General features: G+C 31.7%; 1 protein-coding gene across 2 annotated transcripts in view; it reads left to right on the forward strand.

The window, feature by feature from the left end:
- Prp5 (pre-mRNA processing factor 5) overlaps positions 1-17,621 on the forward strand; it is a 122,305-nt gene that overhangs the window by 92,116 nt on the left and 12,568 nt on the right. For both annotated transcript variants that reach the window (XM_075365141.1, XM_075365132.1), the window contains 3 exons: positions 5,047-5,319; positions 13,696-13,811; positions 16,665-16,815. In XM_075365141.1, coding sequence (XP_075221256.1) covers positions 5,047-5,319; positions 13,696-13,811; positions 16,665-16,815 — 540 coding nt within the window. The remainder of the gene's footprint in view (positions 1-5,046; positions 5,320-13,695; positions 13,812-16,664; positions 16,816-17,621) is intronic.

The raw sequence follows: 17,621 nt of genomic DNA on the forward strand, positions 1-17,621 counted from the left end.
GTATTTCTTTTAAAAAAATTTTTTTTCTAGAAGGATGAGTCATAGTAAATAGTTAATATCAACCTCATTCTATGACGTAGACATTAATCCCAATGGTCACTCCTCAGATTATTTCACTCTGAGCCATTTATAAGTATCTTCAGACATTCATTTTCATTATTAATATAAAAATTTACTCACAAATGGTTAGCCTTAGTAGAGAAAATAAACTGTTTTAACAATTTTTATTTTTTTCAAGTGGCAGTTTGCCCCTTAGGAAAATTTTGAGGGGAGCTTGGATTCAGCATCATAAAAAATACATAAGAAAAAAAAAAGTCAAAATTATCTGTGTAACATAACTTTATAGACCAGTGATTTAATAATTATTAATACTTAACTGCACATTGTACTGAATGTTCCAAGATTACTAGCGTAAGATTGATACATAGATTAATTTTCAAAGTTCATGAATTACTGGAACATGCTGTATCCATATATGTAACTTGCATCTAGTTATATAACCAATCTGCTTACTAACATACCTATATAAAAAAATATGTAAATACAGTAATATAAAATTATCTGAAATATGATCACTCACCAGTAGTACCATATGTTTCTGAAATCCCTACGAATTTAAAGTTGATACAAAATTTCTGTGGTAAAGGGTACATTAATTTCTAGCTGTTCTAGTCTTTATGTGGTTATAATGCATACATTAATGTATTCATTATAACCACATAATGGACTTGGACTTGGCATGTTATGTGCAATAATAAATTTGATTCTGTGGGGAAAAAACATGGGAACAGCTTCGCACTTTTAAGTTCAATTTTTTATTATATTTTTTTTTTTTACAGATTGGCTTTCCCATTTTTATAAATGGTTTGAATTTCATGGCAGGTTACCCACAACTTTTCAATATGATTCCTAATAGACAAATTACATGATAATCATAACCCTGAGTCACAACAAATAAAAACTGTTTCATTTACAACAATAAATATTACTTTCAACCAGTCTCGCTAATGGATTCATCTACTTTTAGCCGTACTAAAACATGTAGACAGTATATAATACAAGTATATAATATACAAGTAGACACAGACACTGTTATTAAGTTAGAAATAAGTTTTATGTATTCTGTTTTAGTATACCAAAATATATAAACCGTATTTTTCAGTTTATATAAGGTTCTCATGTAAACCAGATCAGTAGATGAGATTATTGTGATCAAATATTAAGTTGGAAACTCATTAAAAATAAACATCACTGGTGGGTTCATGTGTGAAATAGATATTACGAGAGCTTATCTCTAAAGTAAAGACTATTGCATTGTAAAAAAAAATCTATTCTGAAAACTTTATAAATATTTTTTATTTTTCTTACATATCTTATAATATTTCTCTACATAATCGCCACATGAATTAAGACATTTACCATAGCGATACACCTGTATAAATATACCCTCATTGTATTCTTCTGCTGCCAGTCTATTTAGCCACTGATTAACAACATTTTTAAATTCATTGTCACTCGCGAATTGCTTACCACTCAAAATTTCTTTCGATTTCCCAAACAAATGGTAATCAGAAGGAATCAGAAGGTAATCAGAAGTTTGGGTTGTATGGTGGATGATCGTAAATTTACCAACCAAATGTTCTCAATAAATCATGTGTTGGACCTGCAACATGTGGACATCATTTTGCAACAGGACAACACCGTTGATCAGCCGCTCACGTTACCAATTTTGGATGGCACACCATAAATTACATAGAGTTTTGCTGTAAGCTTCTGCATTTATAGTCGTTCCATATGGCATGAAATCAATCAGCAGTATTGTAAACCAATCACAAAAGACTGTGGCCATCAGTTTGTGTCCAAATGGCTGTGGCTTAACCTTTGTTGGTCTGGTTGGTGATTGAGGATGATACCATTCACTTGACTGTTTTTTCTCTTTGGCGTGTAAAACGAAATCCATGTTTCATCACCAATAACAATTGAATTAAGGATCTCATTGCCTTTTTCTATATAGCACATCAAAAATTCCAAAATAGATCACATTTGGATTTTTTGTGATGTTCCGTTAAGACGTGCGGCACCCAACGTGCACAAACCTTACTGAAGCCTAAATGGTCGTAAACAATGAGACCAATAAGAGCTCATTCTTTCTTTCATTCATTACATTATTGCTGTACACAGCAACCAACTACCTATAAATTTCAGCCAGTTTAACGTTTTGATGGTTTAAAAAAAACCGTAAGACTCCATGTATTTCACAGTCGGTGGCAACATTGATTTTCCTATTCATTTTGTAACATAATAAATCGCATGTAATCAAACATATTACAACATGACAACTTACAGACAACAATGTAGTGTGTACATTACTAGCGTGGCCATGAATGACACAAGTTCACCAACCTTAAGGAGAGAAATTTCCCAGCAGTCTTTACTTTAGATATCCTTCTTATTATTTTTTTTTTTTTTTTTTTAGATTTTTAGGGGCATCGACTAGTTTGGTCATTAGCCCCATCCCACTTCAAAAAAAAAGGTTCAAAATTTCATATTTTGATACAACTTTTGAATACAATGTTTACCGTCTTGGCTTTCCTTTCGGCCATCCTTTCTTGCACCGTTTTTCCATTCTTCGAACGGCCTCAACTTCTGATGACAGTGTGTCTGAGGCCTCGGACATGGCATCTTCTTCTTTTTCTGATGTCAATGACGTTCGCTGGCTTACATTAGGTGATGAAAGCTTTCGTTGGTGCTGTTAGCATCGTTGCTATGGAATCTAAACTAGCAAGCGATGCACTTTCCGTGGCTGATGAGCTGGATTATATCTAAGGGAGTACTGGGTCCAGCTGAAATAGACGCTCTCACCAAAGCTGTTCTTTGAGCTTTTGGAGGCTCCATTGTTGCAGTTTTTATATCATTGTGTCTGGTGCTTTCCCAATAATGACTTGCACCTCCATTTCGGTAGACTCACGACTAGACGACGGAGTGATCTTTTCCTCTTTTCCAGACAAATCAAGATTTTTATTTATTACTTCAAGTGGTGGTGTTATGATCGCAGGTTTTGCTAGTTTTTTATGCTGCGCTGGTACGTTTCATTTATCAACGATGTCAGTCCGGGAATGAGCCTTCTCATGTTTAGTTTGTTCTGACCGATGAGTCGACTCAATCTTTGCATCAATGATTTTTTCTATCATTGTTGCAAGACTTGGTGCCATTGTATTAAGCAACTGCTCCATGTTAATTTTTGAAGAGGAAGGGGCAGCAGCTGCTTTTACATAAGTGGTTGATGGTCGAGGTGTTCTTTGACTAACAATTTTCTTCACTTCAGGATAACTAACCTTTTGAAGCGTTTTAACTTCCTGAATGGCCGTTTCCGTTTTATATACTGGGCAGTTCCTTGATTGGCAATTATGGTGCCCTTTACAATTAATACAGATTGGAGGGTCTTTACATGGATCACCTCATATATCTTCATTCCACATATGCAAATTTCCTGCGCTTCACATCTAGCTGCAGTGTGTCTGAAACGTTGACACTTGAAACATTGCATAGACTGCGGAATAAATGCACGTACATCGAACCGATGTATGCCAGCACGTACCTTTTCAGGAAGGTTAGGCCTATTAAATGTCAATACATGCAAGGCCGAAGGAAGAACCTCACCATTTCTTCTCATTGTTAGTCTGCAAATGTTGAGTCAAGGAGGAAATGTCGAGTCAAGGAGTTATTCACATTCCTTGACTCGACATTTCCTGTACTATTTCTTCTTCTGTACAGTTTAGAATATCACGGCAAACAACAGCTTCTCTGGATGTGTTAAGGGTGCTATGCGGTTGCACAGATACCGCAAATTCACCGATCTTCTTCAATGCCTGGACTTTCTGGCTTTGACTGTCGTTGATAGTTTTGACATGCAATCCATTAAAAGTCTTCCGGATTTCTTTAACAGGACCACCTTTTTTGCATTTAGCAAAATTTAGCGCAATTAACAATCTCTCTAGCGATTAAGAATGGACTAACCTTTTGAAAGTTTCCATTCTCCTTCGTAATAATTCAAAATCTTGGCTTAGGTACATTATAGCCAAATAAACTTTTCCATAAGTCTTTACTGATTCTATCAGCAACTTTCTTAATTTTATCACACTTTACTCTTTTTCCTCTTCGCTTGTGGCGAATCAGAGGTTTCTAAACGAGGGTGTTTACGTGCACCCTCTGCCACGTTTGTTTGTTCAAGTATGTTCATGAAAGATTATCCCTTCTGTAGCAAGGCTAGCCGGCGGGGATACACCCCCACTCCAGAGCTACTAACTTTAGAGGTCCACTCCGGTACTCCGGTGGAACCACCATATGTCCTGGCAGAGAGCAGATGCGCAATCTCTGCAGGCTCCTACTCACCAAAGCTTTCAGAGTTCCCATGCACCGACATACATGGGCATCATTGCTACATGCTTGCCATCGCAGGGGGCATGTGGACAACGGAAGGGTCTCCGTTACACCTGCAATAACATTGACCCTGGCCGCCACATCGCCAGCTCTAAATATGGTATGTGTTCACTTCCTAATTGATTAATTGTTCGTATCCTGCAGGTAGCCAAAAAATCCAATCCGTCTTGTGACCTGAAGATGAAAGCAGGTCAAAAAAGGAATATATCCGAGGAATTTACTCGGAGCCCCGTTAGCCAGCTATAAGTATTGTACGTAAGTACAGCTGTTTCCGCCCTGGACGTGGAACGTAGATGTTGTGTTCCGGACGTGGGGATTACCTACCTCAGGAAATTTTTTTTTCTTTTTTTTTATCATCATCATCATTATTATTATTACTTTTTAAATTTTGTTTTAAATAATCATTGACGTGGAATGTTTTTTTTAATGTTTGATGTGATTTTAATTCTTAGATTTTCAAAATAAGTTTATTTAATGATTATAAAGTATACCTCATTGTACAGCAGTCTCTATTTAGCAATATCATTTTGGTAAATCTTGTTGTTTCTTGTTGAATGACAGAGCAATATTTTATTTATAAAAAATGTTTTCTATTTCCTTTTTAAGGTTGGTGGTAGAAGTATTGTGTGCAAGGATGTTGAACAGCATGTAATTGTGCTAGAGGAAGATCAGAAGTTCTTAAAGCTGTTAGAATTGTTGGGACATTACCAAGATCAAGGAAGTGTTATAGTTTTTGTTGATAAACAGGAGAATGCTGATTTATTGTTAAAAGATTTAATGAAAGCTTCTTATCCATGTATGTCATTACATGGTGGCATTGACCAATATGACAGGGACAGCACCATTGTTGATTTTAAAGCAGGCAAAGTTAGGTTACTGGTAAGTTAATTTATTGTGTAAATTATTGACTCAGTATCGTATCCTTTACATATCCTCCATCATAAAAGATCACAGTTTTAAAACTGCTGATTGGAGCAACTCCACATTGTCATCTCATCATGATGATCATAGGTTGTGTAAGTCTTGCCCAATGTTGGAGGTAGTTTTCATTAAGGTACTGTTGTATTTTTTTTTTTTTTTTTTATAATGAGACAAACAGCTGTCTTGGTAAGTTTAATCATTTATATTTTCATTAACCTGCTCTAAGTGTCAGTTTTCCAACACATCAAAGTACATTAACTGTGTGATTGTAAATTCTGCTAAGAAAAATGCACCATATACCTTTATTTTTGAAACAGCACAAAGCATTCATCTTTTCCATTTCTCATACAAATTCAATAGTCATTTAGGAATTTTTGACTCCCTAAGTTCACATATTGCCTTGATTCATAAATTCACTTGTGTATGATGCTGAGAGTCTGCTCTAACTGAAACCTTTAGGATATAACTTTTAGTTTCTTGCAAATAACTCACTGAACTGTTGGTTGCAGAATATCAGATTGTAACTGTATATATAGTAGATTTTCAGGGACTACATACATAGATCTTAGTAAGAATGATCCACCTGGTTTGTTCACTTGGACCTGGATATTCCAGCCAAGAAGTATACTGAGGCAAGTCTTCATCAAAATTTGTTGTATTACTTCATGATACTGTTTTACCTCTGAGAGAGTTCATTAAAAATCATTGCTGTACTGTTAACAGATGTCAGTAAAGATTTTAATTGTTGGTTTTAGTAAAGCCTTAAAAATTCTGGTTCATAATGTGACACAGCAGCCTTTAGACATTCACTTAGGCTAGAACCATTAAAGCAAGATATGTACTTATTTTTGATAAAGTTGATTATAGAATGACTGACTCAAATACAACTGAAAATAAGGTTTCACATTTAATGTGGCATTCTTAATATTTGAATGTCTATTTTACCAATAATAGGCTTTTTATTTTCATTACTCCATTCTCTGCAGCGATAATCTTTTCACAGTAATAAACTGTTTTTAAAACAGAAATCCAAAAATGTAGTCATTTATAAATATGGATTGATAGTTGAAAAGAAAAGTTATTGAAAGAAAAGATAAATTAACTGTCCAATATACCAAAGCAGCATTGGTTACTTTTAAAAGTGTTAAAGAATTTTTCATTACAAAGTTACACAACCTTTTTTAAGCATTTACTTCGATGTAATATACTTCACATACTGTGATATTAAGTTTATGTTAAACTTTATATCCAATATCAGTTATTGTTAGTGTGCTTGTTTTCTTAATTAGCTGATCCATGTTCAATGGTCTGACATATTTTTTCACCTACCATACCATCTCATCATCATCATCATATCTATCTCATCACTTTCCTCATTAAAATATGTTGTAAAGTATGTCCAAGGTTGCAAAATTTAAAATTAACAAAAATAATGCAATTTTATCCAATGCCTAAAGCTTTACACTTTTTTTTTTCAAAAGTCAAAAATATTTCTAAGAGAAGAAATCAAATGTTTTTTTTATCTTTCCTACAGTTTGGCATCTGACATCAGAACCATTAAAGATTATGAAATACAGGATTAATTTATTAAACACAAAAGTTTTAAAAAATATACAAAGTTTGATCAAAAAATACATAGAATTTTAATTTTTTCAAAAAACCTTTTTTCATTAATCAGTATTAATTTTATCACCTTCAAAATACTCCCCTTCAGATATAACACATTTGTGCCAGAGTTATTCCAATTTTCGAAGCACCTCTGGAATAAAATTTTTGGTATGGTGTTTAGCTCTTTCAGCGATTCTGTCTTTATCTCTTCAATGTTGGCAAAACCTTGTTCTTTTGTGGTTCCTTTCAGCTTGATGAATAGGAAGAAGTCAGGTGGGAGCCATGTCCGACAAATGTGGAGACTAAAACATCATAATGGTGCTGTTTTTGGTCAAAAATTCACGAACAAGCAGTAAAGTGTGAGCAGGTGTATTATCGTGGTGTAATTGCCATGAATTGTTTCTCCATAAATCCAGGAATTTCCTTCAGATTGCTTCACGCAAACAGCATAGAACTTCCAGGTAGTTCTCCTTATTGGCCATGCAACCTGGTGGCAAGAACTCGTGATACACTAAGTTGTCTGAAATGGAAGAACACAGTGATCAGAACTTTCACATTCAATCAAACTTGACAAACTTTTTTCAGTCTTGGCCCTTTAGGAAGCTTCCATTAGGACAATTGGAATTTGGTTTTGACATCATGCCTGTACACCCATTCTTCATCACCAATTATGACTCATTTGAGGAGTTGTGGATCATTGTTCACTTCATTTAGTGATTCAACAAATTACACTGCTAAATATTTAATGCTCAAAACATCTCAGAAAAATTGCTTGGCATTATCCAAATGAATGCCAACATCATCAGCAACCTCTCTGATAGTAACTCAGCGATTGTCCATATTAATTTTCTTCACTTTTTCAAAGTTATCATCGGTTGATTGATGTGCTGGTACATTCAGGGCACTTGTCATCTTTACAGCACTCTTGGAAGCATTTTTGCCACTTGTAAATGCTTTTTTTATTCATAGAAGAATTTCCAAAAGCAACATTCAACATTTCCAATATGTTGCTGCACTTTTTCCATTCTTAAAGCAAAATTTCTTGCATTTTTATATGTTCTATTGTATGTATGCATTGTATGTACTATTCTATTACTTATATATATATATATATATATATATATATATACAAACGGTACCGGAAAAATACAAACTTATGTCCTTTGATGTGGTATCGCTTTACATCAGCATACCTATTGAATTAGCCAAACAAACAATCAAAAATAAATGGGAAGAAATTCAAGAGTTCACCAACATAAATAAAGAGGATTATTAGTATTGCATTTTGTATTTCAAATTTGAAGATAAATTTTACAAACAGTATCATAGATTAGCTATGGGATCACCTATGTCTACCTGTTTAGCAAATTTGGTTATGAATCAATCCATTTGAAGTTTCCCATAAAAAGCTGGTTGCTTGATTAATTTTAAAAAAATTGAACCTACTTACCTACTTGTTTCCTACAAGTCTCAGAACCTTAAAACTATTTTTTTAAATCTTTTATTTAAGTAGTTTACTTGTGGCCATTTTTGTTATGGTGCACATACCTATTTTTGTGATTGTAAGGGTTACGGAAAAAATCATAACTAAAAAACTATTGTTCCTGAAAGGACGAGACAAAAAGCAGTTTATTCATATTTTCTCAAGGTAAATTTTTTGTTTAGTTGTTTATTTACCTATCTCTCTTCTTTCTATGAGAAAATTACCAATAAAATTGAAAATGAAAAACAGTGAAATTTCACTTTTGGTCATTTTTTTCAAGAGGGATGGCATACACAGTTTGAATTATTTTTTTTATATGTAGGTATATGTTAGTAGTTTAACCGTAAACAATATTAAAGGTGGTATACTTACCCCAAAATTTTTATGAATTTTTGAAAACTAATTTTTTTTTTTTAATTCATATTTTGGCTTCAAATAACTCTGATGGGGCTTGTGAAAAAAATCTCAAATTTGGACAACTTGCAGTGTGTTTGTAGATGTTTATGACAAATAAAAAAGCTTTGTATGTATTGTACTAAGAAAATGTTATAACCTCTCAAAAATCATGAAAAACTGTTAAAAGTGATACCATTTTGACTTACTAAATAAGTGCTCCAAGGGGGTTTCTTGTCTTCTTTTCACTGTATTTTTTTTATATTTAGCCCCTTTGTTGTTGAAGTTGACGTTTTTAATATTTTTTTAAAATAGATTTTTTTTAAAATTATTATTGATAGGTCATAATTTAATGATAACTTAACCAATGCCAGCAATCTAATACTATTTTGATTCAAAAATGTTTCTAGAACTTATCCAAACTGAGATTTCAATGAATAGCCTACATCTTTTTTCAAGAATTCATTTTTATTTTTATATTGGTTTATTTTTGTAAACACTGTTGAAAAAAAAAATAAATTGTAGAAAAATTTTAATTATTCTTCACTGAAATAGCCTGTTTTTGTGCTATGAAAGTTTATTGGTTAACCAACAGCTGTGTTATCTCTTATGATAATTCTCTTGAAATTGTGTGAGAACAACCCATCACTGTAGTTAGTTCAAGTGATGTCAACTTCCTCAGGACTTTGCAGATCGGTACCCATACTTTGTCTTGTTGAGACTTTACCCTTGAAGTACATGGTCCAGCAGGGTGGAAAAAATGAACCTCCACATCGTCACTCTTTTTTATGACTGCACAATTTAGCAAATTTCTTTTAATTTTTATACTGACTTGAAGCACCATCAATAAAATAGATGAGTTTTTTAATGTTCTAATGTACTTCCTTGATATGGTCTGTTAAAAGTTTTTGAAAGTAATAAAATGTTGCTGTATCGTGCTTCAAGTGATCACTTAAAATACAGATACTTTTCGGTTGTAATACTTTATTTTCCTTGAAATAGAACACAAAAGGGTAAACTGTGGCTTAGCTGTTGACCCAATGGAAGATTTGTATCTCATCTTGAACAAGAAATGAAAAATTTTCTGCAAAGTCTGCCAACACCAAATATTCTTAATTCTGATTTTTTCTTCTTGGAAACTGAGCTTGAGATTTTTTATACGAAATGGTGAGTCTTCACCTTTTCCAATTTTTCTACTAATGGTTCAAAAACTAATCTTTGGTGTGAAGAACAGTAATCATCTCTGCCGTGTCAGCTTACCTATTGTTTGTACATTATTGTATCTGGCAATACATCACACTATTTGGAAAAGTTGAGCATGTCAGACACTACCTGCTTACCTAGACATTTGGTGCACACATTCATCATGCAGTTGTAGTTATCCTTGTCACAAACAAAGATGTCTACTAAGTCCTTATAATCAGCATTAAGTTTGGGACTATCAATCTTGAGTTTGATGTTCTGGTGGTGGGAGCAGACACAAACTGTATGAGTCCTGGATGCATCAGCCAAGATACACCATTTTGGACAGAGTTCGCAGAACTTTGATCTTCCAATTTTTTCCTCAGGGAAAAATGTTTTTTAATGAGTTCTCAAAGGGTCATAACAGAACTGTCCATACAGGTATTGAATTTTGACAAAAACTTTTTTCATGATATTTACAAACACTGGTGAAATCTGAATTAACATGTTAAAAAAATAAGTTGTTTGTTTTCATCATTAAATTCACAAATTTTAATGTGTTCTTTTGGCACTGTTTTATTCACATAAATTTAAATTATTGGCACTCTTCATTCATATAAATTCCTATGAACATTGTTCTTTCATTGTTTTATGTGAAATTATTTGAAAATAATCTAAAAATTTAAATGATTTTAAAATTTACTATTAAATATTATTACCTAAAACTTATTTATTTAATAAACACTTCCAAACTCAGAATGAAATTTGAGATACTTGGTAAAGATATAAACAGGTCACTGACTAATATCAGACTGACCCGTCTGTAACTGCAAAGCTAAATGATGCAACAAGCATGAATTATCATGTTGTAACATGAAATTTTCCTGACGACTGGAAATAACTTCAAGTGCCTGTTTTAACATGAACACTCCAGTTAAATGTTTCAAACAAGTCTACTTCAACTGTAGTAATATGTATAAAAATAATATTAAAGTGCCAAGAAGATAAGAAATCCCCTTGGAGCATCCCGTAGAGTGAAAATGATATCACCTAACAGGTTTTTCATGATTTTTGAGAGGTTATAACTTTTTTATTAGAACAATACATAAGAGACTTATTTGCCATAAACATCTACAAAAATACTACAAGTTGTGCAAATTTGAGATTTTTGTCCCTAGCCCCATCAGAGTTATTTGAAGACAAAATTTGAAATTTTTTTTAAAAATTTGTTTTCAAAAGTTCATAAAAATTTAGAATTAATTATATCTACATTAATATTATTTATGGTAAATAAATAAATTATTTACAGTAATAATTTACCACATATACTTATATATAAAAAAATAATTCAAACTATGTATGCCATCCCTGCCTCTTCAAAAAAAATTACCAAAAGTGAAATTTCACAGTTTTACATTTTCAACTTTATGGGTAATTTTCTCATAGAAAGAAGAGAGGTAGATAAATAAATAACTGAACCAATCTTTTACCTTGAGAAAATATGAATAAATTGCTTTTTGTTTCATCCTTCCAGGACCAATTGTTTTTTAGTTTTTTCCGTAACCCTTACAATCACAAAATAGGTGTGAGCACCATAACAAAAATGGTCACCACTGTTAAACTGCTTAAATCAAAATTAAAAAAAGTAGTTTTAAAGTCCTGAGACATGCAGGAAACAAGTAGGTAAGTTTTAATTTTTCTTTAATTGGTCAAGCAACTACTCTAAGGGTCACTTCAAATGGATTGACTCTCATCAAACTTTTTTAAACCCAAATATTGGCCAAATTGAGCTATAAAGTGGCTTTCTATAAAAGATTAGTTGATGATATTTTATTATGTTTGCCTGTAAACCAAATCAGAAAAATTTTAAATGAATTCAACAAATTTCATAAAAACATTAAATTTACCAGTGAAATGTAATTTAGTTTAGAATTTTTAGATATGACCATATCCCATCAGAATTGAAAAATATACACCAAATGGTTCACAAAAAAGACTTCTTCAGGTAGATATTTAAATTCTCTATCTATCAGTATCTATGTATCAAATAAAAAAATGTAATAAAGTTTGGCTAAGAGAGTTTTAACATTTACTGACCCAGTTAATAGAAAGGAAATAATTGGTGAAACAAAAAATCTTTTAATAAAAAGTAATTACCCTACCAAATTAACAGTATTTACTGTGATAGCTTTTATGAATTTTGCAATTTTAAAGATAATGGCAACAGCAAGGGAGTTACAGGATGCAATGAAAACTAATATCAACTGTGTATAATCATTCCATATATTCATATTTATCTAAAGAACTTAAAAAATGTTTGAAATAAGAATTCAAAATTCTATTTAGAAACTTTAACCACCTTTTTCCAAATTAAAATCATCAATCGACAAACTTAAACAATCCAATTTAGTTTATGGTATTCAGTGTAATGTTTGCCAGGGAAGTATATTTGACAAACTTCCCAACATTAAAAAAGCATTTTGAAGGCTCATAACTACCAAAAATATGTGATTACTACCTGTCCAAACATTAAAAAGAATATAAACACAGCTTTAATTTTGAGCAAGTGAAAATTTTAGATTATGATACTAACAATACAAGGAGGTTAATACTCGATTTATATTTTCCAATGTAAAAATTCCATCAATAACAGAACTGATATTAGTGGATTAGTAGTATATATTCTAGTGTAATTTAATATATTTAACTAGAATTTATTATGTTAAGGAATTTTGTTTTAGGTTTATTTATATAATTTACTTTTCAAAATTTGGGCTGAATAATAAGAACAATCTAATAATGTTTTAACATATGATTTAATAATGGTTTTTATATGGTTAATAATAGTTCAGTTACACTTGAAAAAGCTTCAGATATGAAGCAAAACATTGTTTAATTATGTTTTTTGTGTTAATTTTGTATTAGAATTTTATTAAATGATAATGACCTAGAGAGTTTTAAAATAAATATCTATTGTCTAATATATGTAAAACAACAAAATAACCACCCAACACAGTAACAGAACATAAAAAACTTAATACCTAAAGTCAAGTTTCACAGGATCCCGCATCATCAGTCAGTAAAAAATTTCAAAATTGCATCAAACAAAAAATAAATTAAAAATTAAAAATTTAGAAAACATAAACCCCAATAACCACAACACTTGAACAATATAATTCAATGCCAACTGGAATCTACATTTGGTATTAGTTTTTTAAGGTTATGTTACTGTTTGGTGGTTGTTTTGTTGTTATTTTAGGTTATTTGTCACAGTGGTCAGTATGTTGATTTTTTGAATTTTCATAAGGTTATATATATATATATATATATATAAGCATAATTTTTTTTAAAATAATAATTTAAGATAATTTTTCTTACAAAATTTCTAAATATCTTTTTTAAGAAAATAATGAAGAAAAAGAATAGGTTCCTTATTTGAAAAATAAAATGATTTTACAATATTATAACGGCTCAGATGTACACTTTTATTAACCAAACTACAAGCATTATTACTGGGACCTTACAATTATTCATCTGTTAACAAAATATTTGTTAGAATTTAATTATATATTTTTACTTTGATATTCATTTGAAAAATAATCTACATTTGTTATGATGTAATTAAATGTATTTTTAATTTGTAACACTTAGATTTATTTATTTTTTAGGTGGCAACATCAGTAGCTGCTAGAGGTCTAGATGTGAAACACCTAATATTGGTTGTTAATTATGATTGTCCTAACCATTATGAAGATTATGTTCATAGATGTGGCCGAACTGGAAGGTAAGACTTCAATAGTTAGGTAATTTACTGAATGTTATATGTTTAAGTTTATTTTTAAATACAGAATTGTAAAACATAATCTTTTGTACACGGTCTGTTCAAAAAGTAACTGACATTAAAAAATTAGCGTATCTTCCATATTAGTCTCCTTCGAAGTAATTCATTTATGACAATGCATCAACCCTTTGGTCTTTCCATTAATGAAGATGTTTTTCATATTCCTTTTTTGAAATGTTACTAGTTAAGATGCCATGTTTGTCTTTATGTTCTTACAGCTATCAAATTAGCTCGCTCTTGATGGCATCTTCAATGTAGGAAACAACCATAAAGATGAGTAAGGAATCTGATGTGCTGAGGAATTCTGTGCTTTACCAAGAAATCCCGAATTAGACATAATTAGGCAGGTACATTATCATCATGTAACTGTCACTTGCCTAATTCTCACAGGTCTGGTCTCTTGCACCAAATTACATCACTAAATTGACAGAATCGGTAGATAGTACTGTTTGTTAACCCCTTTGAACTTCTGGGGCATATTCATGATGCTCTACTCCACAGTAGTTAAAAAAAGTCAGCATCACTTTCACTTTGCTTCTCATTTATCTTGCTTTCTTCTACTTTTGTGACTTTGGTGACTCTAACCCTGGTTTCTGGGTCATACTCATATTGCCAACATTTGTCATTCGTCATTATAGTTTTAAAGAAATTATGATCACCTTTGGCACACTCAATAGTCCTGGCAAATTCAAAACAAATCTTTTTTCTATTCAAGCAAAAGCAGCTTTAACACAAATTTCACAACCTGTATACCCAAATTATCCGTTAAAAATGTGTGCATGGAACTGTCATTGATCCCAATGTCATTTACAATCTCATGAAAGCCATTCAACAATTTTCCATTATGAAACTGCAAATATTGTTAAAGGCATTTGAATTTTGGCTTGTTGGCAACCTATTGGTGTATGGTTACTCTCCGTTGAATTTCAGCCACTTTGAAAATGGTTATATCACGTTTTAATTTGTGTAACCCATAGCTTCCATCAGAAAAACCTGCTTTATCGTATTAATAATTTCAGTTTCGTTATCTCCAAGGTTTTGGCAAAACTTGATGCAGTAATGTTGTTCAACATGTTACATCATTAGGCACAAACTAAAAATGTGTCATCTGTCATTAATACAATAACATACATAATGGCTGCTGGACAACAACTAACACTCTTTGAAAAAAAAAAAATTATATATTTTTAGCATAGTTATTAGTGCTGCATTTTAGTAAGTTTTATCATTCGCATACAAATACCTTTTGAGAAAAAATTTGATTAGATGCCATTTAAGCAAATCAAATAAATTCAAAAATCATTGATGAAAATTATTTATTTTTTTTTTTACAGACAAAAGTCCAGTTCTTACATTTGTTACTGCAATTAAGTTTGTGATCACACAAACTTTGTTTGTGTGATCACTTTAGTGTAGTAAGTTAACTATAATTCAGCTGGGTTTAATTTGTTATATATTTCTTGAACGTGCATGAACTACAGTTGATTTTGGTCTATAATTTAATCAACCAACTGTGATTAATTTCAGTGTTTAGCATCATTCTCTTCAGTTTTTAGTTATGATATTTTAATAGCTTTTTTTAATCTTTGCTCTTCATTCCAACATATTATTTCCTTTCTTTTCTAATTCCTTGAGTACTTTTTTCGACTTTATAAACACATTTTCTACATTGCAATACTTTATCAGCGTGATCATGTATTAAATGAAGTACTCTTTTGATATTTTTGTCTCTGAAGATAAGCAATGAAAATTATATATTACTTTTTAATGTAAACCACGCCAAATTTTTTAATTTAATATTTTAAAAATGCTTGGTGGTTTGTTAGGAAATTAATACTTTTGCATTAAACAATTTTATGAATTGTTTTGTCATTTGTTGTTGATGCTCCTGAATATTCATTTATATTCTCTGGTAACCTTTTTAATTCAAAATATCTGCCTTAGATATTGTATAATTTTTTTCAACATTTACACATATCTACCTTATAGTTTTGTCAGAGACACATTTTTTTTCATTTCCAAATCAACTAATCCCAATTGTCTTATATCACTTAATAAATTAATTATTATCTAAATTCTGATAAGAATTTGCTACAACCTTCTTTTACCCTATTATTCTTGCAGCCTTTTCATTCTGTTATCTTTAGTATTACACTATTAATGATGCATTCTTTCCAGGATTTTTCTGTAATATAACATTTCAAAGCCTTCCATACTTATTTGAACATAAATGTTGTAACTAGCTATTTTCAGACTCCCTTATAACAGCTGGTATTGTTCAGACTCATATCTACAGTTTTGAGGCATGCCACTAATTGACCCCTTAGAATTAAATATACCAGTATAATGAGTTTCTATTACTTTTTGCTTTATGAATTTATTATCTCACAGGTTTAGAGAGAGACTGGTTGATGATACTGATTTGACTTTTTATAGTTCAGCTATAAAAAGTCAAGTCTGGGGGGAATTTTTTTTTTATTTTGATCATTTACTATCTCAAATCATTTGTTCTTAAAACAGTGTTGTTAATTGAATTCATGTAGTTCAATGAGCCCATTCACAATTAAATCAAATGAGAATAAAACACTGATTTAACATTGTTCTAATATAAAACATTACATGTTTATTTTCTTTGTTGTAATACAAAAATCTAAAATCTTACAATATAGAATCTTTATTGTTAGATTTTAAAGTTTGTCTGGAGTAAAACTTTGTTGTATATTTTAATGACATTTAATTATTATGTTAAAGATTTTTATTTTATTAGAAATTGTTTTATGTTGAAATTTGTCTCAGGGCTGGTAATAAAGGTTTCTCTTATACATTTATAACACCTGAGCAAGAACGTTACTCTGGTGATATTGTAAGAGCTCTGGAATTGTCATTAGTGCCTGTCCCAGACCCATTAAGGATATTGTGGGAAGTTTATAAAGCAAAACAAGCAGCTGTAAGTCATCCATTATTTATCTTATTTATTTTCTGTATGTTTAATTTATTTTATTACTGCTATCTGCATTAATGAGGTTCATATAGCTAGAAGCTCTTTGCATGCTTCAATTTTTAATAACAAAAAAAAATTCACTTTTACAGAAACATTGACACTAGAACTAGTGATCTGAAATAGATATTTTGCATAACCCAGACATGGCTGCTTTTTACCATGTAGTAGTGTATATTTTGTAACTCCAAAGTGAAAGGAGTCAACACCAAAGTTTTGAATTAATAGTAACTTAAATTATTAAAATTTGAATACTAACTATATAATCATCTTAGTACAATTAAAAAGAAATAACTTATTAATATTATCATGCTCAGACAGCATGTGGCACCTTATGAATGACCTGGCATCCCTGAACTGGCATCCCTGAAAAGGGCTGTTTGGGATTCTGTAACATTGGCTTTGAAAAGTCATTTGACAGGTTGTAGTAGGGGAGTTGCACCTAATCCATTGGATGCTGACCAAGCTTCTCTTAAACGGCAGTTGGGTCCCCATTACAGCATGGCAGTGGTGGCTCCCAGATCCTCACAGTGTTGGGTCGGTGTCAACACTACGCATCCTGGCACTAGCAGCTTGTGCTAGGCCGGCCAGGCCTTCTCCTCTGGCAGGAATGTGGCCCTACACTGGGCAATCCCACATTGGTAGGTCCATTGGTTTGGCCACCAGCCAAGGCACTTGAAATCTGGTTGGCTGGGGCAGAAATGTGGTGTCTGCACCCAGCAGTTCCCTCAACTGGCCAGCCAATCCTGCTGCTC

The sequence above is a fragment of the Lycorma delicatula genome, chromosome 1 (assembly GCF_047948215.1).
Source record: "Lycorma delicatula isolate Av1 chromosome 1, ASM4794821v1, whole genome shotgun sequence".
Classification (NCBI taxonomy): Eukaryota; Metazoa; Arthropoda; class Insecta; order Hemiptera; family Fulgoridae; genus Lycorma; species Lycorma delicatula.